General features: G+C 40.5%; 1 protein-coding gene across 3 annotated transcripts; it reads left to right on the forward strand.

The window, feature by feature from the left end:
- Positions 1 to 261: 261 nt before the first annotated feature.
- Positions 262 to 24,680, forward strand: C1QTNF3 (C1q and TNF related 3). 3 transcript variants are annotated; one of them, XM_082453855.1, is made up of 6 exons: positions 262 to 701; positions 6,453 to 6,564; positions 8,676 to 8,830; positions 13,288 to 13,417; positions 20,890 to 20,989; positions 22,549 to 24,680. In XM_082453855.1, exons 1-6 carry the CDS (start codon positions 399 to 401, stop codon positions 22,706 to 22,708), a joined length of 960 nt encoding a protein of 319 aa, XP_082309981.1. In that variant the 5' UTR covers positions 262 to 398; the 3' UTR covers positions 22,709 to 24,680. The 3 variants fall into 3 exon arrangements, with proteins under 3 accessions (XP_082309981.1, XP_082309982.1, XP_082309983.1); XM_082453856.1 differs by having other exon boundaries at positions 262 to 662; XM_082453857.1 differs by having other exon boundaries at positions 262 to 482.
- The last annotated feature ends 280 nt before the right edge of the window (positions 24,681 to 24,960 follow it).

Raw genomic sequence — 24,960 nt, forward strand, 5'->3', positions numbered from 1 at the left:
AAAGGCATCTTAGACCGCAAAGGCACAGCCTTTCCATGTCTAATAGCAAAAGCAAACCACTGGACACATGCTGCCTGTTTCCAGCTGGTTGTGCATGTTTTCTTCACACTTTAACAAAAAACGTGCCAAGGTGTGACATTTATGAACCCCACCAACTGGGAGCTGTCACACAAACCGTTTTGCCTGTGATGTGGGAAAGTAATGAATGGGGGCCGTTCCGCCCGCGGAGGAGGACTGCTCTCCCTCTGGCCTGCAGCCTTATTTATTACATACCGAAGTATAAAACCGCCTGGCCGGCTGCAAGTCTCATCTCCAGCCCTGGCACTTGCCAGAAGAGACCACGGCACCCGGAGCCCTAGCCGTCTTCTCCGGGAGGCTCTGTGGCTCTGTTGAGAATCATGCTCGGAAGGCAGCTCGTCTGTTGGCACCTGCTGGCTTTGCTTTTCCTCCCTTTTTGCCTGTGTCAAGATGAATACATGGAGGTGAGCGGAAGAGCTAATAGAGTGGTGGCGAGAATAGTGCAAAGCCATCAGCAGACTGGCCGTAGCGGCTCCAAGAGGGAGAAAGTGAGAGAGCGGAGCCATCCTAAAACTGGGACTGTGGATAATAACACTTCTACAGACCTAAAACCCCTGAGACCAGATGAGCTACCGCACCCCGAGGTAGATGACCTAGCCCAGATCACCCCATTCTGGGGCCAGGTACTCGGAATTCTCTTTTAAGGATTACTGTCAAAGCTTAATGAGTGTTGTTGTTTTTGCTCTTTTTTCAGCTATGATTCTTAGGCTCGATGCTTTCCAGAAGTTGGCTGAGCTGCTTGTGGGTCTGTCTCCGGGTTGCTGTGGGATACTAGGGACGAGGCTGGTCTGTGTTAGAAAATCAGCAGAGGTAGCGCCGATAGACTGAGATAAAGAGGGGCCACAGCTGCCCCATCAGAAAGGGGAGCAGGGACAGCCAGCCCTGCTCTGCTGTGATTTGGTTTCTTTCTTGCTCTGTTGATGCGGAAAGGAGGAGAGCTGACCTTTGCAGATAGATCATTAGAGATAATCATCTGCAGATCGTAAGTTGGACTTCGTTAATTCTTCCCAGCAGAGAGAAGCTGCCCTTTGAGTTTTTCATTTGATTTGCGAGTTTACTGTGACATTTCATGCCAGGCTTGGCTATTTGATTTATAGCACTCTAGGTTGCTAAGTCTCTACGTTCACTCTGTTTAAAAAAGGACCAAAGAGTTAAAACAAAAACACACTGTCTGTGTTTAAAATGTAGACTTGATTCTGTTGTATGATTTAATGCCTGATAATCACAGAGGACTTGTGTAAGATGCTGAGTATAAGCACAGCATCTAAGGAAAAATCTTTAACTCTTTCAGGGGAGTACGGGAGTGAATTAAGGTTTCAGTGTAGTGAATGGCAAATTGATGAGACTCATTTTAATTGAAAACATTAGGAACAGGCAGAAACAGGTTTTCAAGTATGTCTTTATTATTTTTTTAATTAAAAAAATTTTAATTGAGGTATAATTGACATATAACATTATGTTACCTTCAAGTGTACAACATAAGGAAGAAGCAGATTTTGATTTGCCTTCTAGGTATCAAGCATGCTGAAATCAGATGAGGGGCAAGGAGAGTTATTCTGAATTATATGATCTCTGTGTTTTCTTTAATTAAACATTGTTTTAAATTTATTTTATTTATTTATTTTTGTCTGCATTGGGTCTTCGTTGCTGCACGCGGGCTTTCTCTAGTTACGGCGAGCAGGAGCTACTCTTCGTTGCTGTGCGCAGGCTTCTCATTGCAGTGGTTTCTCTTGTTGCGGAGCACCAGCTCTAGGCACGCGGACTCAGTAGTTGTCGCTCTTGGGCTCTAGAGCGCAGGCTCAGTAGTTGTGGCACACGGGCTTAGTTGCTCTGCAACATGTGGGATCTTCCCGGACCAGGGATTGAACCTGTGTCCCCTGCATTGGCAGGCGGATTCTTAACCACTGCGCCACCAGGGAAGCCCCCTGAATTATATGATCTTTGAACAAATAAGTTTTACTACAAGAATTGACTGCTTCTATGCGTTGAATAGACCCTGACAAAGTCCATGCAGCTGAAACCTAAACCCCTCTGACCACAGATCGAAAGTTTGCGTTGAGACTGGTAATGTGATCAGACCAAGATCACAGGCAGAAGCAGCTGTAGATCGGGGACAAACCTGGGACTTCTAACTTGACCACAAATGCAGTTGCTCAAACTATTCTGTGGGGCCTGGTTAAGAAAAAATTGCTCCTTTGCAGAGCCGTGGAAGAAATGATAACCTCTAAATCCAATCCTGCTTTTTGAAAGCCGCTTTTAGAGATAGTTCTTTCATCTGACAATCTTTTGGCTGAAGAGTGAGTAATACTCATTTGTGTTTTTCTCAGTGGTAAAGATATTTGTGCTTTTGTCCAAGCCTTGATCTGGACTTTCTACTTCAAAAAATGGGCTCTTTGCTGGATCCTTCCTGGTCATGGCATGTGAGCCCCCAGAGGCAGCAGAAGGCAGATGTAGGCTGTCATCGGTCATCAATTCTTGACAGGCCCCTGAAATCCAAATTACATTTCTCTTCCGCCCCAACTTCCAGTGCCTCTAGGCATCTAGCATGTTGAAATCAGGTGAGGGGGAAAAGAAGCCATTTTCTGGGGTTTCTTTTTTTTAAGCTGGTGGCGGGGGGGGGCTTTCCAACTCCCTTGGTTTCCTTAAGTATTTCCAAACCAGCCCCCAACAGGAGATAGTGAGGAGATTTAGCCACTGATATTCTAGAGGTTTCAGTACAACTCTCTGCCGGTGGATATGGAGACCCACATTGAATTTAGGATTGTTCTGTGTTCTTCCCTCTTGCCTCACTTCCCACACTGCTTCTTTTCTTTTAATCCTCCTTTTCTCTCATTCATTCTTTTACCAATTGTTTCCTGTGCTTCTACTATGAGTCATGTTTTAGGATGGGGATAAGTACACTCAAGCTTCTCTCTCTGAACAATGCTGAAGGGCTCTAGTGGGGATAAATCAACAGGTAATTAAGTACCATGTGATAAACAAAGTAAAGGCACAAAAGGCTGTTGGGGGAAAAGGGTCAGAATGGTGGATATCCCTGGAAAAAATAAAATAAACAAATATGCGCCACAGCAAGAGCCTTGAGGGAGGCTTGAGGAGTGGGTGTGGCTGGAGAGCTGGGCTATAGGAGGAAGACACCAGTGATTTTAGTGCCACCTGATGGATTCCATTGGCCGGTGAAGACGCTTAGACCTTATTTTGCCAGCAAAATTTTGTTTGTTTGTTTGTGCATAGCAGGGCAGTGAGGTGATCAAGTGTGTGTTCTAGAAAGATGACTCTGGCCATAGCGTTTGTGTGGAGACGTGTAGAGGTGGGCTGAGCAGACCTGCACTCTCTTTTCCTGGCATCTTCTTCTCTGTAGTTCTTCATTGTTCACCTTTATCCAGCTCCCCTCCTCTTCCTGAACACCTATCTCTCCCTCTTCCACTTCCCTTCACCTTCTTTCTCTTCCCTCTTCCTTGAGTTAAGGAAGGAGCTGCGGACTGTCTTTCCTGAAGTCATCTCCCAATAGTAGAGCTTCATTCTCAGTAGCTGCCCCTAGGCCTCCATCTACAAAATGGATGGAACTTGTCTTAGGGACTTTCTTCCTCCCATGCTGTCCATTTGCATGAACTTGGTGTTCAAATGTGACCTAATTTGGGGAAAGGAGTTGATAAACTTAAGAGGGTGATATAGAGAACTACCTCGAATGTCATTTTCCCTTACCTGGGAGAAAACTTCTCAATGAACACACCCTGTCCAACTTGTTCTAAGGCTCATGAACATGATTCCATTTGACTGAACTCTGAAAGACGAGGCCAGAGGGAGGACCATGTTGTGAAATGTCACAGGACAGTTCTCAGGAAGGGGCCCACTTAATGACCAGAAGTCTCTCCCTGTTTTGGCGGCAGTGCTATGCTCTCAAAGTGGTTGGGTATGCACCCCATCTCCTGGCGCTAACGCCTCATACCCAGACACTGGATTTCAAAACAACATCTTTCTAAGTCACCATTTGAGGCTTTGGGAAAGACTTCAGTGTCCTTGTTTGCATTATAGAGCTGGAAAGAAAATTCATGACCATCTTTACCCTATCCTCTAATTTAGTGGACAAGAAAAATGATGTCTGGGGGAAAGTGACTTCACAAAAGTCACACAGACCTATGATGGGAGTTCTGGTTCCAGTCAACTTCTCTTTCTGACATTCTTAGCATCTCAGTTTTTCAATTCTATTTTTAAACAAATGGTTCCACTTCAGTACTTTCCCTCCCTCCCCACCCGTCTCCTTCCCTAAAATTTGTTATTGGCAGAGCTTAGGATTTCTTGGAGCTTAAACAGCTGTATTTCATATTAGCAAAATCATACCAGGAAATTACAGAATACCTATTTCTCAGATTGCATCTTTGGATTAGAAGGTGGGGTGGTGCTGTGATGTCTGACTTTCCAAGTGTCTGAAATCCCTTGTCTCAGACCAATTGCTTTCGCTGATTTTCTTTTCCTCTGCCAGTTTTATAAAAGGTTTTCATAGACTCCCATACCTGTCCAAGGTTGGGTCTGGGGGACAGAAGACTAGACTAGGAGATTGCTCCAAATCCTAGCTACTGAAAACTTGAGATTGAGCTCTGAGCCATTGCAGGCAATTGCTTGGACTACAGATGCTGTTCTGCATTTTTTTCTTAATAGCTAGGTGAAAACCTGTAGGAAGAAAGAATGAGAGTAAGGAAAAAAGCCCAAGCTTATTTCTTTGTTTGTTTGTTTTAAATTAATTTAATTGTTTAAGTAATTTTTATTGGAGTATAGTTGATTTACAATGTTGTGTTAGTTTCTGCTGTACAGCAAAGTGAATCAGTTGTACACATACATATATCCACTCTTTTTTAGATTCTTTTCCATGGCCATGACAGAGTATTGAGTAGAGTTTCCTGTGCTATAAAAGTCTAGAGGTGTAGCAGTGTGAAGCCTTGATCCATTGTTCTGCTTGGATTTCTAATGATAGAGAAAACTTCAATTTTGAATGACTTCTTCCTCCCTCCCTTTCTCCCTTTCTGTCTCTGTCTCGTCCTTCCTCTCTCACCCCATCCTTTCCTTTTAAAAAATGAATCCCTTAGCAACAGTATGCTATTTTCAAAAAACTTTTGAATTATAATTGGTGTCGAGGAAAGTTTCCACGAGTCTTTTGTAAGCTATCATTAAAAGTTGCCAGTTTAGGGGACTTCCCTGGTGGCGCAGTGGTTAAGAATCCACCTGCCAATGCAGGGGACACGGGTTCGATCCCTGGTCTGGAAAGATCCCACATGCCACAGAGCAACTAAGCTTGTGCGCCACTACTACTGAGCCCGCGTGCCACAACTACTGAAGCCCACATGCCTAGAGCCGGTGCTCCACAACGAGAAGCCATCGCAATGAGAAGCCCGTGCACCGCAACAAAGAGCAGCCCCCGCTTGCCACAACTAGAGAAAGCCCGTGCACAGCAACGAAGACCCAACGCAGCCACAAGTAAATAAATAAATTAAATAATTTTTTTAAAAAGTTGCCAATTTAGAAGAGACTCCAAATTTTATGAGCAACTCTAACTCTTCTGCCATTCAACTTCTGCCAAATCTCTAGCTCCTTGACTGTAAGCACAAGTTTTTTAGAAATTTATCATTGAATAAAGAAGCGTTGAACTGAGTGTCCTATTTGAATACATTTAATATCCATTAAGTACTCACGAAATCTCGGTTCAAATAATGCGTTAATCACTTTAAATTTTCAAGTGGAATATGAAACAGAACAGCATGTTAAAGGTGGAAGTTTAAAAAAAGGGAGTTAAAGTTGTTTCAGGATGTAGATAATTAATAAGAATTTATTGGACTAATGAATCCTTTCTTTCCTTAATTTTCTAAGGCAGTTTATGTGTGTTGTGATACAATTCAGAATTTCTAAGAACTCTTTACCCAGTATCATGAATATAGATAGACTTAATAACTATATTTGAGGTTGGTAATTTTTATCATTTGAGGGTCATCTACTCAATCTAGCTACGTCTGAGACTACTGGCAGTTGGAAAAGAAGGGGAGCTTTCTCTTTCTGAAGGAGCTTTCTCTTTTCCTGTAGCAGCAGGAACATACTTCCCAGAAACAGCCCCAATCCTCCACTCCCACTCCTACTTTCCAAAGAGCCTGTTCTTCTAGTGACTCTCCTGTTTCCTTTGTCTTCTGATCCTCACCTCACCTTAGCTACTCCCTGACTCCTTTGCCATTGACATAAGATGACATAAGTCACCCCACACTTTCTTTTCTGATGTTGTCATAGGCTGTTTGGAATTAAGCTTACCTAGAGGCTGTGGCCAGAGGAAGCTCAAAAGTTCTAATTACTCATATGTACCTTTTTCTGAAGCTTCTCTTTGTATTTTTTCAAAGTCTCCACAAACTGGAGGACTGCCCCCAGACTGCAGCAAGTGTTGTCATGGAGACTACAGCTTTCGAGGCTACCAAGGCCCCCCTGGACCTCCTGGTCTCCCTGGCATTCCAGGTAAGGATGAGAGAGATGCGTTGTTTCCAGTCTAATTGCAGACTGTGCCAAAACAGGAGCCAGGGGTGAAGCTCAGTGAGTTGGAATCACTTGTGTGTGATCCAAGGCTTATGCATGGAAAATCCAAAAGAGAGTTGGGTGGGGAACTGGGCTTATTGAGTTAATGAGGTGGAACTGTATAAACTATAGTATTTATTATCCATACTGCTTGCAGAATCCCACAGGCATTAGGCATGCTGGGGCCCCAGCTTATAGGCCAGGAGGCCCTTCCTCAGCGTGGAGTCTGGAACCACTGGAGCTTAACAGGTTTATACTCTTGTTTCAGTGTTTCTGCCACCGTGTGCTCCATACAGCGCACTAGATCTAGGCTTCAGGGGATTTGGGAAGTGAGAGTGGGGAGGAGAGCTTGCTGGTCTGGGATATAGTCATCTTCACAGTCTCTTTTACTGAGCTACACATCTTTCTGTCTGATTCTAGGTCTAGCTGAGTTTTTCTTCCCTTAACCCCCAGGTCCTTCCATGCTCAGCTGTCTCTCAGTTGACCTTCATGCCTCTCTTGGACTCATGGGGACATTTTTGGGCTCCAGCACCATATGGTGGCACGGGGCATGCTGTAGAGCTCCACTGGGTCCCTCTAGACCCACTGTTCAGCCATCTCTACTACTGAGTGGCACCCCAGACATGGATCATTTGGGGAACTTGCTAGTCTCCTGGGTCAGCCAAGGAAAGGGCAGCCCAGGTGCCCTCTGTCCCAGGACCTCCAAATCTATCTGGGGGTTTAACTGACTTTCTTGTCTCCAGGTCAATTCCTGGGGATAGAACTTTTTCTCAGGGTTTGGCAAATGTCTGCTTGCTCTTCTCTGACTTACTCCCACTGATGTTAATATTTAACAAATGAGGTTTAATTTTTCTTAATACTTTTGAGTGGCTTCTCAAATGAAACCAAATTTAGAATGAGAAAGTGCTCTGTCAGACTTTATGATCAGTAGCTTGGAATCTATGTCACTGAACATCAAGGGCTGCAGGCAGCCGGTACAGTGATTATGGGTAGGGGACTTTCAGATCCCTCTAAAATCTTCTTAGGTCTAAACTCTTCTGAGGTCACAGGACAGGCTGGCCTTGGCTACGTGCTTCCCATCAGGAACAGTTTTGTCACTAGCACATTAACTTGTAAACCCAGTCAAAGTTCATTAATCTGGAAAAATTGCAAGCTCGGTATGAAACCTGACCAAAGGTGGCACACAAAATAAACAACAAAAGGGCCTGGAATTCAACAAATATAAAAATAAAGGGAGAGGTGTAGAAATTATCTCTTAGCAAAGTAAAGCGAAGAGTTGAAATCATTATCCAAGTCTTGCGTTCAAGATTACTGTAATAATTTTTTATCAATGATTTTACTTTTCCTCCAGTTATAAAAGTAGTTCGTGTTCTTTGTAGAAAATTTCAAAAATGCAGAAAAGTGTATAGAATGACACAAAAATCATTTGTGCTTCATCCACTTAGAAAAAAATAAACCACTGCAAAATATTTTTATGTAATTTGTTCTAGTCTTTTTCCCCTTTGGATAAAACATGTACATATTTTATATTATATTACATATATATATATATATATATATGTATACACATATACATAGTATCATGCTATCACTATTGATTGATTCATAACCTTTTTTATCTAAAAATATCATGCTATTAAATATTTTTCTTCAGCATTCTTTTTTTGTGACTATATAACATCATTTACTGGGATGTACCATTTTTTAATTTAGCCCTTTCAGTATTGATGGACATTTAGGTGGTTTCAAATCTTTGCTATTATAAAGGATGCTTTACAATGTCTCTATGCAATTTTTCATCCAAGTCTTGCTTTATAGGAAAAACAGGCTTTGGAGCCTGGAGCCTTAAGAGTATCGAAGGCTGTTTTCAGTGTCCCATTTAAAAGTGATCCCATCCAATGATGTCACCATGGCTGTGTTTGAGCTTGTTTCAAATGGTCCCCTTTTACAATTAAGTCTGTGCATTTTTGAAGAAAGGAGCTGCATTTGTATAAAAATAGATGGTGAGTATGAGTGACTGGTCTTTCTCATGTGATGATGTCTGGTTGTTTAAGGAAACCATGGAAACAATGGCAATAACGGAGCCACTGGCCACGAAGGGGCCAAAGGAGAGAAAGGAGACAAAGGTGATCTGGGGCCACGAGGGGAGCGCGGGCAGCATGGCCCCAAAGGAGAGAAGGGCTACCCGGGGATCCCACCAGAACTGCAGGTAAATCGTCTTGGCGTGTCTCCAGATGACCCTCAGGGTCCAGGAATCAGAAGGCTTGAGTGCTTCTTCATCCTCAGTGTTGAGTAAACCTGTCTCAATTTGTTCATCTCCACCACAGGGTGTTTGCAGAAGACCTATGCTGTCAACGTGCTTTGAAATCATTCTTAGGGAGAAATGTATGAAGGGTGAAATTCAACACCTTCATTAGACCAAATACAAAGCAACCCTGAACATCAGCTAATCTCCATTTTCCAAATGAGGAGATATGTTCAATAAAAAGGTTTTTGGCGACTCGAATATGTAAACTTTTAGATGCATAAAATATTATTAAGTAGATATTTGACCATTCCATTTATTTATCAATTTTTTACATTTGCATATTTAAATTACATATATGATATTAATATACAAGTAATTCTATCAAATCAGATTTCGTGGCATTAATTTTTATTAAAGCTTTTCTCATCAGTATCTTCTTTATTACTGGAGGCATTTTATTTTGAGTCATGAGACCATATTCATTTCAGCTTAAAGTTTTTTTAATTCATTTATGAGGCTATCATTGGACATTTTATCTCAAGCCCACTACCCATTTATCTGTTCTTTTTTTTAATATATAAATTTATTTATTTATTTTTGGCTGCGTTGGGTCTTCATTGCTGTGCGTGGGCTTTCTCTAGTTGCGGAGAGTGGGGGCTACTCTTTGCTGCGCTGCACTGGCTTCTCTTGTTGCGGTGGCTTCTCTTGTTGTGGAGCACAGGCTCTAGGCGCACTGGCTTCAGTAGTCGTGGCTCTCAGGCTCTAGAGCACAGGCACAGTAGTTGTGGCGCATGGGCTTAGTTGCTCCGCGGCATGTGGGATCTTCCCGGACCAGGGATTGAACCCGTGTCCCCTGCACTGGCATGCAGATTCTTAACCACTGGGCCACCAGGGAAGTGCCCCATTTATCTGTTCTTTATTTCTCTTTTAAGTGATCTTCAAAATTCTTGTTGTCAGTAACACCTAAAACTTGCAAATGTGAGATGTGAGGTTAGGTCACACCAAGAAAATTTACTAAGTCTGGATTATTTATTTATTTATTTGGCTAATATTTTTAAGATGGATTCTTCCAAGGGACTCCTATCAACATTGAAAACTAGCATTTTTTATTGCTTGTTTCTGGCTGGTATGTGTTCCTGAAACAGTTACTAGTGATTAAAATTAAGTAACTGAGAGAACATACTGATGGAATAAAGTTCATATTTTAAGGCAAGACAAGAAAAATTTAAACATAATTTTTTCTCTGCCCACTTGGGCCTCCTCCCTCCCCTCTAGTGTGCATCGTGCATCTGCATTATGCATTAACTAGACCTCCCCAATGGCAGAAATAACTGCTCAACCATAAAGATCAATTTCTCTTCTTTTGATGCCAGACATGTAACTCCTTAGAAGATAACATTACTTACTTACAACCTTATTCATGTTACTAGCTATATTACTTGTATTCTGCCTATTTTATAAGATTATTTTTTCTTTCATTACCGGTATGTGACTGAGCCTCCAATAAAAATAATGATGACTAGGGGACTTGAAACAATTGACCAAATATATAGTTCTGTAAGATCAATGATTGTTAATAGTGTAACTCTAGATATAGGAAGAAGCAGCAAGAGGGAGCCATTTCCTGAACCGTAACAGATTAGTAACACAGGTGGACCAGAGGCTTTTGGCTACTGTTAACTGGGTCTGGTCCAGTAATAGCACATGGAGTGTCCTGTCAAGGAAATCCTCACCTGACCTGGGAATGAGCATTCCTAGTGCAGTGGGACAATTGGTCACAAAATGCCTCCCAAACCTTGGTTGAAATTAAGAACAAAAGGGAGGGGATTGTAAAATAAAGCATGTTGCCCACCATCCAGTTCTATAAGAACCAAGTCATTAGGCACTGCAGTCGCTGACTTACAATAAATACACTGTGAAAGGAATTCACGGCGAAGATCAGGATGAGGCATTTTGTGGTCTGGGAAAACTGACAGAACTGGCCTTCAGACAGTTAAATCTTTTCAGGAGAGAAATTTATGAACCCAGTTTCTTGCATCTTACCATTACTTAGAAAAGCACTGAAACCATTAACTAAGATATCTGTTCCTTGTGAATAGCAGTAACCTTCTACCAAGCTGTGTGCTTGATTGCATGTACCCCTTCCCCAAAATCACATATATACTGATTTCTCCCCCTAACCCCATACCTCTTCAGAACAGTCCTCAGAGCTTTCTGAAAGACTGTCCCCTGGGTTATAATCCTCAGGTTGGCTCTAATAAAATTTTCCAATTTCTGTCTTTGATTATTGATTAATATTTTCATGGACACTACTATAACACGAGAAACTTTTAAAGAACTATAAGGTACAGCAACTCTATCTGAAATATCAGTGGGGGAAAACTTTACCCTTTATTTGGGCACATGTGGTAGTTGTTTGACCTTGGATAAAGTCCATCATTTTGGGGGAATCAAGTTATTTTAAGGGTAAACTAAGAGTTCCTGTGTGTTACTCAACCTGCTTTTGTGGTTTCGTAACGTCTTTTTTTTTCGTAACTTTTTAATGACTGCTGCTTAATAATTTTAGCAACCTGCGGTCTGTGTGCCAGTATAAATTTACAAAGAAAAGGAGACAGATGCCATCGCCCAGCTTATAGGTACTTAATAAGATGGATGGCTCTCAAAGCTAAAAACTAACCCAAATCTGTGAATGGTTATATCCTAGTTAAGGGGCCTTGTAGTAGCCAGTTTAATGGAGAACACCTGGGCAATTATTACATTTGCTCCATCAGCTTTTTAACCCTAAATCCACATTACGGTTATTAGGGAGAACTAAACTAGAACTAAACTTTCACATGTTTTGAAGGAGACATTAAAGTGGAGACAAGATTGGTCTCGGGCAGATTGTAACGGAGAGTGACTTCCGGCCCCTTCATCCCCATTTCTAAATCTCTTCCTCCGGTGTCACCCCTTCTTCATCCTTCTGTGTCCAGTGCCCTCACACAGTCCTTCTGACTGCCCCCATCCTTTCTGTGTTGATTCTCCCAGGCCTGCCTCCCTGCCCACACCCCAAGTCGTCCAGAACTTCAAATTATTTGCTCTCTCCTCTCTCACCCCTCTCCCTTAAAACTTCCATTCATTCAAGACGGATAATCCCAGCAAGTTAAAGAATTTATTGATCTAATTCGCACTCAGTTTCAATGACTCATTTGGACAGGGGACTGGCATTGACTTTCAAATGTGACTCTCCAATGGTGGTACAATTTTCGAGTGTGGGCTATTCCCATACCACCAATCAATTCTCCAACACCAGCTGGATGTCCTACAATTCAGCTCACTTCTGACACTTAAGAGCTCAGTCCTTCAAGACTGCCCCACCCTTCCCCTACTTTAGGCGCCAATCCAAGTCCAGGTTATCACCTGTGCTTCTGTCGTCCAATGATCCCCTCCTTGGGTTTGATTAATTTACTAAAGCCGCTCACAGAAGCACTCAGAGAAACATTTTACTTACTTGCTCACCAATTTATTATAAAAGGATGTAACTGAAGAACAACCAGATGGAAGAGATGCATAGGGCAAGGTATGGGGACAGGGGACTGAGCTTCCACTCCCTATCTGAGAGCGCCACTCTCCCCAAATCTCCATGCGTTCACCAACTGGGAAACTCTCCAAAACTTGTCCTTTGGGTTTTTATGGAGGCTTCATTACTTAGGCAAGAGTAATTAAATCACTAGCTATTGGTGACTGATTCTCTGTCCAGCCCCTATCTCTCCTCTGTGGAGGTTTGGGGGCAGGGGCTGGGAAGGGGGAGATGGGGGAGGTTTGGGAGTTCAAAGCTCTCTAATCACGTGGTTGGCTCCACAGGCAACCAGACCCTCCTGAGGGGCTTTTCCAAAGTTACCTCATTAACATAACAAAAGACACCTTGATTGTCCTCAACACTTAGGAAATTCTGAGGATTTTAGGAGTTCTCTGCCAGAACTGGGGGCGAATACTAAATATATATTTATTATAAATCATAATATCACAGGTGTCTTTTATGGAAAAAATAACACAGGGCACACAAAGTTAAAAAGTTGGCTGCAGGACTTTTCGGATCCTTTAGTATATGCTAATGGGCATTTAATAGCTATATGTGGAAGATTTCATACAAATTTTCCAGTATTATTTGATAATAGAATTTTAATATCTCAAAAAGCACTTTAAAGTCTAATGTTCATTGAAACACATGCTCAGAACTGTTGATATATACTTTTAATGATGCATAGCATAAAAATGTTAGAAATCACCATGATTTATTTAATTTTTCTCCACAGATTAATGTTTAAATTATTTCCAATCTTGCTGTTACAAATATTGGTGAAATAAACTTACTTGTATCAAAACCTTATTTCTCTAAGATAAATTGCCTTTTAATTAACCACCAACTCTTTGCTTAGATTGCATTCATGGCTTCTCTGGCAACTCACTTCAGCAATCAGAACAGTGGGATTATCTTCAGCAGTGTCGAAACCAACATCGGAAATTTCTTCGATGTCATGACCGGTAGATTTGGGGCCCCAGTATCAGGTGAGAGGTAAAAATAAATGACTGGAATTATCAATTTAGCAACCAAGAGAAAGAAGGAAGGAAGTGGGGGAGGGAGGGAGGGAGGGAAGGAAGGGGGAGGGAACAAAGAAAGAAAGACCCTAAGGGAATTAAGAGTTCTTTGTGATTCTGGTGAAAACATATATATATATATATATATATATATATATATATATATATATGAAAAGACAGAGACATTTTAAAAAAAGATGATGACCATGGGCTACTTAGATTATTAACTCATTCAAACTGAACCAAATAAACCTTCAGGGCATAGTTACCTCTGCCTTGAAAAGCCCTTATTCTCACAGTTTAAATGTGTCATAACTGAGTTCATCCCCTCTCCTTTGCCACCACCCCAAGGAAGACCGTATCCTTTTTTAAAAACATTAAAAAAATTTTTTTTTGAGCACTTCTGTATTCATTTCCTATTGCTGCTGTAACAAATTACTACAAACTAAGCTTAAAACAACACAAAATTATTCTGTAACAGTTCTGGAGGTCATTACTTCAAAATCAGTCCAACCGGGCTAAAGTCCAGGTATGGGCAGTGCTGGTTCCTCTGGAGAGCTCTAGGGCCTTGCATCTTCCAGCTTTTAGAGGCTGTCACCATTCCCTGCCTATTGGCCACATCACCTCAATCTCTGCTTCCACTGTCACATCACTTTGTCTTCTCAGATTCTGACCCCTTGGCTCTTTTATAGGGACAGAGTGATTACCCTGGTCCCACCTGGATAATCCAGGATAATCTCCCCATCTCAAAACCTTGAATTTAATCACACCTGCAAAATCTCTTTTGCCATATAAGGTAACAGTCACAGATCCTGGGGATTTTAGGACATGAGCATACATGGGGGCCGTTATTCAGTCCCCAACAACTTTCTTACTTTCTAGTGCCACAAGCTGCTTCAAGCTCATATTGCATTTTCCCCTGTCCTAGCTCTGGAAATACCCATTTTCCCAAGGAGTCCTGGTTCCTTTTATTGGAGAGTAGTATTTAGAAACCAAGACTTGGGTGCTAAATGTACTCATCGCTATTAGGAGGTCACTGCTTCTGGGTCCTGTGAATGGACAGAGTTAGGAAATACACACGTATACTAATCATGCATGCATACATATCTGTATTTATTTTCCTACTATCTATCTATCTATCTATCTATCTATCTATCTATCTATCTATCTATCTATCTATCTATGTTGTGTGTTAAAAAACAAACAAAAAAACATGAGTTCATTCTGATACATCTGACTCAAATCCAACACCACTGAGTTCATCCTAGCATTCTCTTTATTTACTTGTAAGTTCTTTCTTTGACAATGAGAACCCTGGCTCTCTTAATCTATAATATATTTACTTATTTGTTGAACCTTAGTATACAAATAAAGTAGTTAAAAAATTGCAAACCCGTGTGCCATGAGAAACAAAGTTACCGACTAGGGTGTAATATTTGTGTCCAATTTTTAAATTTTTACCATCCAGTCAAAACACTGGCTTTAAAAGCCCTTAGATCATCTTTTTCCCCCATGCCCTTCAGTTCTGTTACTTCATTTATTTGTAATACAGTTAGATTCATTTGTCATAATCTCATATTGAGTTTCTCATATTCTAGTTGAGTTTTTAAAACTCTGCAAGGAGCAAAATTTATTCTTTGTGGTGTACAGTTCTATGGGTTTTGACGAGTGCATAGAGATATATCTCCACCACCATAGTATCAAATGGAACAGTTCTGTCATCCCCCAAATGCGCTTGTGCTATCCCTTGGTAGTCAACCCCTGTGTACTCCAACCCCTGACAATGACTGATCGGTTTTCCATCCTTAGAATTCCAAAATGTCATATAAATGGAATTGTACAATGTATACAATATGTCTCTTACTTAGCAAAATTCATTTAACGTTTATCCATGTCTATGTATGAAGCAATAGTGTTTTCCTTTTTCTTGCTATGTAGTATTCTGTTGAATGGATGTATCAGTTTGTTTATCCACTCATGAGTTAAAAGACATTTAGACTATTGGTGAATTGACCCTTTATCATTATATAATGTTTCTCTTTATCCTTGATAATATTTCTGAAGTCTCCTATGTTTGATATATTATAGCTTCCCCAGCTTTCTTTTGGATAGTGTTTTATATGTATATATATCTCCCAATTATTACAAATAAGCCAATCAATGAGCTTATTCTGTCTCCCACCTTCTCTCTTTCTTAATTTTTAACTTTTGGTGGTTGAATCATTTATACACTGTCAAGGTATAAAACAATTACATTTTAGTTTGTCAACGTTATCCCCTCCTATGATTTGGACTTATCTTGCAGTTAAATATATTCAATGTTCACCATTAGTCATTTTGCCAAAGTTTCCCAGACATCTCTTTATTAGCTAAACTTTATCCTTTAATTTTCTCAAGAAAGCTTATGCCATCAGTATTCCCTGAGACTTCATATGCTCTAAACTGCTATAACGTTGGCTGCAAATAAAAACCTTGGCTTACTTTTTTTTTTTTTTTGGTCCTGTTTTCTGGCATTTGGTCTGGAGAACTCTGACATAGGTCTGAGTTTTTTCATCTTATAAGTGACAATCTTTCTGCTAGACTTCCCAAAGAATTCTTTCTCTATCTTCAAAGTCCAGTGAGTTTTCTAGAAGAAGTGTTAATCATTCTGGGTCAAATTTTCCTGCTGTGTCCTTTCAATATGTGTGTGTAAGCCTTCTTTTTGTCTGGGAAAGCTTCTTTGAATTATGTTTTGAAACATAAACAAGGTTTTTTCTTCTCGTTGTACTAAGGTGAGGTGGCATTGGGAGCAGTCTGACTTGTGTTAGGAAATTAGGCAAACAGGGGATATATTGTCTATAGAATATTTAAAAACTGTAATAAAGCCAATTAAAGTTAGCTAGATTTTTTTATTAGCATAATAGGCCAGCAGTTCTAAACATGTCAGTGATAAAATACTCCTCCCCTGTGGGGTGGACCGCTCACAAGCATTCATTCCCCTGACCCCCTTCCCCTGCACCTTAGTACACCACTGGTTAACTTTTTTAAGAACTCCAAGTACACTTTATTTGTTTTGTTTTTAACTTTTCTTAGTCTGTCTTCTGTATGTATTATTTTCTCTAATTTTTTGGTGCTCTTTACTTCCATTTCATGTTGTTTGCTTTTTCCGTTTCTACCCTGCATATGCTTAAAATTGCATCTTCTGGGGTTAATTCTCCTTTTTGCTTCTTCCAATTTCTTCTGTCTTGTTTCTGTGATACTTTTTTTTTTTTTTATATTTTCTTTGTTTTACATTAGTCATGATGTCCTGGTTTTCAGTTCCTCCTCTTGTCTGGTCATTTCTACCATGGGTTTCTGCATTCTGTTTTACAATGTTCTTTCACAGAGGGATTTGCTTCATTAATATATTTCAAACCCATGATGGAATCTTTGCTTACGTTTTTCATCTACCACATGATAACATTTCTTCTTGGTGAGTAATTTTTGTTCTTTTCTACTTTCTAAAATTAACTGATGGTTGAAGAATTGTCCTAGATCAGCTCTATGCAGTAGTTTCTTGGGGAAGGGGAGGGACCCCAGCACACTTCCAGGCTTGGTGGCTTGGTGGTTCCTTCCTTGCTGCCAAGGGACTCCCCATTTCTTTGTTTTCTTTCTTTCTTTTCTTTTTTTTTAAAATATGGAACGCTTCACAAATTTGCATGTCATCCTTGCACACGGGCCATGCTAATCTCTGTATCGTTCCAATTTTAGTGTATGCGCTGCTGAAGCGATCACTCTGCACTTCTTTTTTGACTGCCCCGCAGTGCCTGCCAGATCTTAATTCCCCTACCAGGGATCGAACCTGCGCTCCTGCAGTGGAAGCACAGAGTCCTAACCACTGGACCGCCAGGGAAGCCCCGCCACTTCTTTTAACTACAGCCGCTCTGTGTGTTTTCTCTGTGTGGCCACACTTCTCTGTCTCCCCAGACTGCACTGGGTCTAGGAAAACTTCTGAAACCAGCCTTGCACTTGCCAGTTCCTTTGCCTTTAGGAGCCTTATGTTTGCTGGCAGATTCTGAGATCCGCCACTGCAGGAGGCTTTCCACACTTTCTGTACTTTATCTAGCAACCTTCTCCCCAAACATAACTTTTGCTTTATCTCAGCCCTGCTCACAGGAGCTTCTTTTCAGCATCTATATTTCAGAGTGGCCCTTCTGCATCAGGGAGTGCATTTTTCTGGGCACTGTTTGAGATCTGCTGCCACTTGGCTTCCTCAAAACTCCTTGCCCTCCATGTTGCCTCCCCGTGACTCTGCCTGCTGTCAGTGACACGTGACAGCACTTAACTGATATTTTAAGTTTATTGATTTTTTTTTTCAGTCTCCTAGTTTTGCAGAGAATGGATACTTTTTTGGTGTTTGTTGTCAATTTTCCTTGTCTCTGTATATGGTATTGAGAAGGAAAAAAAAGAAAATTCTGATGGGTGCAGTGGCCATGTTAGATTTGTCACAAATGCTTTTTTTTTTTTCAAATTTATTGGTTGTGTTGGGTCTTCGTTGCTGCGTGCGGGCTTTCTCTAGTTGAAGCGAGCGGGGGCTACTCTTCGTTGCAGTGCACAGGCTTCTCATTGTGGTGGCTTCTCTTTGTTGCAGAGCACGGGCTCTAGGTGTGCAGGTTTCAGTGGCTGTGGCATGTGGGCTCAGTAGTTGTGGCTCATGGGCTCTAGAGCGCAGGCTCAGTAGTTGTGGCACACGGGCTTAGTTGCTCCATGGCATGTGGGATCTTCTTGGACCAGGGCTCAAATCCGTGTCCCCTGCATTGGCAGGCAGATTCTTAACCACTGTGCCACCAGGGAAGTCCTGTCACAAATGCTTTTAATGTGTGCCTTGATTTATTTTTCTACCCAGCTGAAGTCAGAAATGAACTGACATATGAAGTGATAGAAGCAATCTTTCATCATGCTTCAATCAGCTTTAAATCTTCTTATGTGATTTTCTGCTCTGAAGGCTTATGTTATAATTTTCCTATAACTATTTTGTTGAACACTGTCTGTGCCACAAATTACATAGGTGCGTAGATATGCGCAATGAATGCTTCCATTGCTTTCAATGGCTTTATAATTGAAGCTCAAGGATTTAGTTGTTTTTTAGAATTCTCTTGGGCTGGACATAATTCAGACAATAACAACCATCATTTGACTCCCACTTTACTGTTTAAACCTCATCCAATAGATTATAGAATGACCTTTTCATATTTTTTAACTCTGGGAGTGATAGGACAGAGAAGGCTGAATTTTACAATTATGTAGCACAAAGACCTGAAAACCAGAGTTCAAATGTATTGTCTCTGGTTTTAGTACCTTCCCTTGCAGAGGAAAGCCACGTGTGGATATAATATAGATTCACTTTTGTATTATATTTCCAACTCTATAGTCATTTCATTTATTCACCATTTGGTTTCTTAGTCTTTCTAAAATGCTTCTGCCTCTATTTTTTTTATAATAGTCATCATTTTTTTCTGGGAAAAGTAATATCTTTTTCTGTCATTTTGTTATTATTATTATTATATTTTATTTTTGGCTGCATTGGGTCTTCGTTGCTTTACACAGGCTTTCTCTAGTTGCGGCGTGTGGGCTTCTCATTGTGGTGGCTTCTCTTGTTGCGGACCACGGGCTCTAGGTGGGCGGGCTTCAGTAGTTGCGGCTTAGTTGCTCTGTGGCATGTGGGATCTTCCCGGACCAGGGCTCGAACCTGTGTCCCCTGCATTGGCAGGCTGATTCTTCACCACTGCGTCACCAAGGAAGTCCCTTTTTCTGTCATTTTGATTCCCACTTTATCTTCTTGAGGCATTGAAAATTGTTGTGTGTGCATGTAATAAGATGTTTTGTAAAATGTGAAAAACTGCACACATATAAATTACTTTCTTTCAGTCTCTAATTTCTATCTGCCTTTACTTTTCATCTGTGGACCAATCTTTAGGCATATGAATGGACATGACTCATTTTTATTTCATATCTTTTATTCTCAGCATATTGAATATGCAAGCCTGGCACTAAATTAAGCATAATCATACATCTTTATTTGGTTCAACTTGACTCAGAGGCAGATGGGTCAACATGGTAACCTTAGAGCTTCTATTTTACTTGATTACACCTTTGGAAAACAGCATAGAACTATGTGGTGCTTTTTTTTTAGATGTTTCTGGGTTTTTCTTTTACAAAATCTACTATGGTCTGACTGTGTCCCCCTAAAACTCACTTGTTGAAAACCTGATGCCCAAGGTGATGGAATTAGGTGATTAGATCACATGAACTCCCATGAATGGGATTAGTGCCCTCATAGAAGAGGTCCCACAGAGCTCCCTAGCTCATTCTGCCATGTGAGGACACAACCAGAAGTCTGTGACCTGGAAGAGGGCCCTCACCTGGTCTTGGAATTCCAGTCTCCAGAGCTGTGAGAAATAAATTTTTGTTATTTATGAGCTACTCAGTCTGTTGTATTTTGTTATAGCAGCTCAAATGGCTTAAGACAAGGCCATAAGTTTTAAAATGTAGCATGGAAATCAATAAGATTTTGATGATTTATATTCATTCATCTTTCCAAAATGCACTCTCAAAACCAAGATCGTTTAGAGTTAGGAAGATTTTCCTTTTCGCTCATCTCTCTACTATTGAATTCTTCTTAATCTTTCAGTGAAGGTATTTTCTACACTGGCATTTAAAGTGTATCAGCTATATTAAGTTACTTTCAATTAGGAGCCCTAGACTCTTACAAGAAAACTAACATATTTTAAAATACGTTGGTCTTATTTTAATGAAAAGGATTCATATTTTTAGTAGCAAGGTCATGCTGCTGAGTCAGATTTGAATCTTTCTATTTATTGTACATAATTTCACCTACTTACAATGAATAACATGAGAAATTGCTGGAGCTATTAGAACTGATGAACATTTCACTGTGCTACAGTACTTCCTTATCTTTGGCTAATGACAATGTTGCACTTGGGTCATTTTGTTAGGCCACAGAAAACCATGGGTGCCTCCATGCAGGGCTCTCTACTTTGTCCATATGTGTCCTGAGGAAGGTGTGAATGATGGTTAATCTAAACCTAGGGATGGGTTTATATACTTTGCACTTTTTTAGGGGCAAGGAGAGGCCATGAGATACAGCCAAATCCTGCCTTACTTTGCACTTTGTTAGGGGCAAGGAGAGGCCATGAGATACAGCCAAATCCTGCCTTTAAAGACTTTGTATTCTTGTTAGGGAAACATGGTATACACACTGAGAAAGTCTCAAAAAAATTTAAAGCAGTTTGAAGGTGAGAGCAGGTAAAGGGACACTCATAGAAATAAAAGCCAAGAAGAACCTACATACCACGTAGAATAGCAACAAAAGTGTGAAGTCATGCGACATATCTCCCTGCTATCTCCCAGTCCTCCATGTACAATAGTTAATATAAATGTGGATAAATATCGGCCTCTTTCAGGCGTGTATTTCTTCACCTTCAGCATGATGAAGCATGAGGACGTTGAGGAAGTGTATGTGTACCTCATGCACAATGGCAACACGGTCTTCAGCATGTATAGGTGAGTGACCTTTTCTATCATATGTATCTATGCTGCCATTGTTCGCTCAAAGGATGGCCAATGCCAGGAGGTATATGGGAATCAACAGAGACTGGTATAAACCTTGCTGTAGTTGAGAGCTCCCATGTACAATATATGGCCAGATTATCATTACTGTTTGGGAAGCAGTGAATCTGATAAACTTAAGCATAAGCAGGTTGATAAGAGGTCTTGAACTAATGACTAGCAACACTCCCCATAACTAATCATTTGTATTCTTTTCACAACTCATTCTTTCTTTCCTTCCCTCTCAGTCTTTTCTTCTCCTTTCCTGCTCTCCGCCCCCTTTGCCTAGAGTTTAGCCCTTTTGATGGCCTTCTCTATCATCCCTGGAGCTGGCAGTTTAAGAGTTGGGAGTTGGTTTCCTTCTTTAGGCTGTGTTGTGTCTCTGATGTTTACCTTAGCAACCTGGCCCTTAGGCACCTTGGAAAAAAGTTCATGTAAAAAAGAAATATTGCAATTTGCTCTGATATAAGCTTAAGATGTAGGGAAGAGAGGCCAACACCTTTCCCATAATTAAATAAATGGGTATTGCGAAACTCTGTGAAAAACTTCGTGGTTGTTATCTTTTCTTGGTTATTTTTGATGACTTGTGGGGATTGCCATATTTTTTTCTTTTGGACCCTGGCCTCTAGTAAGAGGCTTTGAAAAGCCAAAAGAGAAAAAGATGAGTTAGGTAGGTGAAATGCTGCAACAAAGAGATCCAGAATATTGTGGCTCGAACACACTAGAACTCAATTTTTCTTGGCCGGTTTCAGGTTGGGGAAGGATGGGGTGGAAAGGGTGGAGGAGGGAATTGTGTGGAGTTTGGAAGGAGGGTTGCTCCACCAGGTTTTTGAGGGATGTGGACTGGTGAAAGCATTTCTGCCATCTATAAAACTGACTCCCAAATTCTCACATCATTGTCATTGCCACGGTCAGAAGGAGGAAAGAACACCAAGCTTGTGGACATTTTAATGCATCAGGCATTCTATTCCAAGTCATCACATTTTCCTAAATGTTTTGCTCTAGCATGACAGGGGTCTCCAACTTTCAAGCCCACAATATCTGTTTCCTCACTGCTCTCTGCCTGACCATGAGCCGATGCAACATGTTTTAGTTTGCGTTATGGCAGCACCCTTCTTTAGAACCAAATTGTAAATTAGTTAAGGTGGACTGAACTGCTATAACATTGGTCCAAGGGCTTGAACTTGATAGAAGTTCCTTTTCTTCTCATGGCACAGTCTTCAAACACTCGGGCTTCAACAGATGGCTACCAAGGTCATGCTGGTCATTGTCATTAGCATTCCACACAGTCATAATGAGGAAGGAGCAGGGGGGCTGTTTATGAGAGCTGTATTGGTGAATCCTATATATAAGTGGCACATGTCATTTCTGTTCACACGTCATTTAGAGAATTTAATCCCAGGACTATACGCAATTGTATGAGACTCTGGAAGAGAAGGGAGGACAGATTTTGGTAAAGAGCTGGCTGTTTACTGCAAAGACTAAGTCGTTGGTGCCTTTTTTTTTCTTTCTAGTTATGAAACAAAGGGGAAATCAGATACATCCAGCAACCATGCAGTGCTGAAGCTGGCCAAAGGGGATGAGGTTTGGCTGAGAATGGGCAATGGCGCTCTTCACGGGGACCACCAGCGCTTCTCCACCTTTGCAGGCTTCCTGCTCTTTGAAACTAAGTAAAAGTATGAATAGACCAGCTCCACTTTTGGGAAGATTATAGCTGAGCTGGTATTGTCATGATCTGAGGGACTTTAGATTTGATGGTTCTACATGTTGTATTAAAAAAATTTTTTATTGGTTACATTGTTAATCATACTACAGGTACATCAGTAATGCGGGATGACTCAGGAGCTCAGAAGAATAAACCACAAAACAGTCTTCCCAAGTGACCTTGACTAATATACCCAGTAACCTTTATCACTCCTAGGCACCTAAAAGAGAGTTCCCTTCTTGATACAGGTTGGAAATAATTGTTCCCATCACAGAAGTCATTTGCAAAGAGTTTTGGCGGCTCTAATAGCAACATTCAGGAACCCCTGAGGGTCTGGGTTCCTCATTCTTTACAACTTTTCAGAGAACAGGATACAGTGATTATGATGGGGCCAAGGAAAGAATAGGGGGCACTTGCCTGGATCAAGGTACCAGAAATATTTGTAAAGTCTAGACTGGGAAGTAACACTTTGATCCAGTGGGTCAATATTCATGGATAAAGTATAGATATTTTTTAGTAACTCCAGATAGCTTTAAGACAGCAGAAGTGTTCACAATGCTCAAAAATAATTGACTCCTCCTTTTTTTATAAGGATAGTGCTATAATTAAATCTTGACTTCTAATGCCTTATATTTTTAGAAATAGAATTTTCCTGTGATCCAGAATTGGGCTTACCAGATCTGGATTATCAGATTGACTCTTTTCCTTTGCATCTCTTACATTACAGCAGAGCTTTGTTGACTTTGGCCTGCCGTGAGTGTAGGTCCATACAGTACAGATATAATCACCCACTTTTCTATCAGCTTAGAAATTACCCTAATATACTTTACACACACTGACATGGCATATTTAAGGAGCTGTAAACCCAAACATATACAGCCAAACTAATGTATACAAAATACAAGGGTATTTCACTTAGGAGACATATAATAAAATTGGTTAATCTTTTTTAAAAATAAAAAAATATATGGGAATTGCCTGGTGGTCCAGCGGTTAGGACTCGGTGCTTTCACTGCCATGGCCTAGATTCATTCCCTGGTCACGGAACTAAGATCCCGCAAGCTGAATAGCGCAGTCAAAAATTTTAAAAATCTGTATATTTAAAAAAAATTATGTGACTTCTTTGATTATCATATTTAATCAATATTCACAGAGCAGCTGTGCCACTTGACTTTTGCCTATACCTCCCCAAAAATCAATTCTCAAAGGATTAAATTTGTCACCAAAAAGATACTCATGAGAATGTGCCATAAGTTCTGATGACAGTACCCCAAATTGGTTTACTTTAAGCAAAGAATCATTGGAATATGCGTTTACCTTGATGTTGAATCATATTTAAAATGCACTACAGAGATGTTCATCTAACAAATATTACATAATGAATTCCCTTAGAAGTAATGAGCCCTTAATTTATTTTCTGTTACAATTTGAATTTCCACAAAGGATTTTTAACTATGAGTTTACTTGTATTGATTACCCCCTATAGCTAGAAGCAGAGATAATGAATTAGAGCTGCCCTTTTAGCTAATAATGTGTTCCACATTCATACCAGTCTTTGACCCTTTCCTTTTGATCTACAAATATTTTGAAACTCTTCCTGAATCCATATACAATGCTATTTTAAAGTGAATGGATGTTAGCTATAATGTGCTTGACTGGTAATGTTTTTGTGGTTTTGTGTATATTCTCTCTCTCCCACCCCACCTCGGTATAGGGTCATGGGGTTGAAGTTTACTCTTACCAAATGTCATAACTTTCTAGAAGTACATTGACAATAGACAACTGAATATTGCATGTTGCCCAAAAGGACTTCATATCTAAAGAGCATGCATTACTAATAAAGTGACTTAGAGTAAGATATTGGCCTGGCTTTAGATAAAACTGAAGCAAGAAAACTGTAATAAGCATTATATGGAAATAAACCCACTTTTGTTAAATGTACTGTTTTAGAATGTTTTTAATAAAGTTGAATAGTCATTCAATTATAAGTCACTATGGTTTGTTAACACAAAGTTAAAATATTTTCACGCAGATGATGTAAACAGCCATACAATCAATGGTGTGGGCACAGAACAGGGTCACTGTCTACAAAAACTCTACTTTTCAGTTATTCTATTGTTCTAACTTCAACCCTCTGGGTCTTCAAGACTCCGATGTTTAGAGGGTCTTGTGATGAAATCAGTATCCCTGAGGGGAAGGGACCTTCACCACACACTTGAAG

This window comes from Balaenoptera physalus (assembly GCF_965194825.1).
Source record: "Balaenoptera physalus genome assembly, chromosome: 3".
In the NCBI taxonomy this organism is placed as follows: domain Eukaryota; kingdom Metazoa; phylum Chordata; class Mammalia; order Artiodactyla; family Balaenopteridae; genus Balaenoptera; species Balaenoptera physalus.

Coding starts and splice junctions, on each gene's coding strand:
- C1QTNF3 (XM_082453855.1), top strand. CDS start 399: ATGCTCGGAAGGCAGCTCGTCTGTTGGCACCTGCTGGCTTTGCTTTTC. Junction 13,418..20,889: donor ATTTGGGGCCCCAGTATCAG/GTGAGAGGTAAA, acceptor GGCCTCTTTCAG/GCGTGTATTTCTTCACCTTC. Junction 20,990..22,548: donor ACGGTCTTCAGCATGTATAG/GTGAGTGACCTT, acceptor TTTTCTTTCTAG/TTATGAAACAAAGGGGAAAT.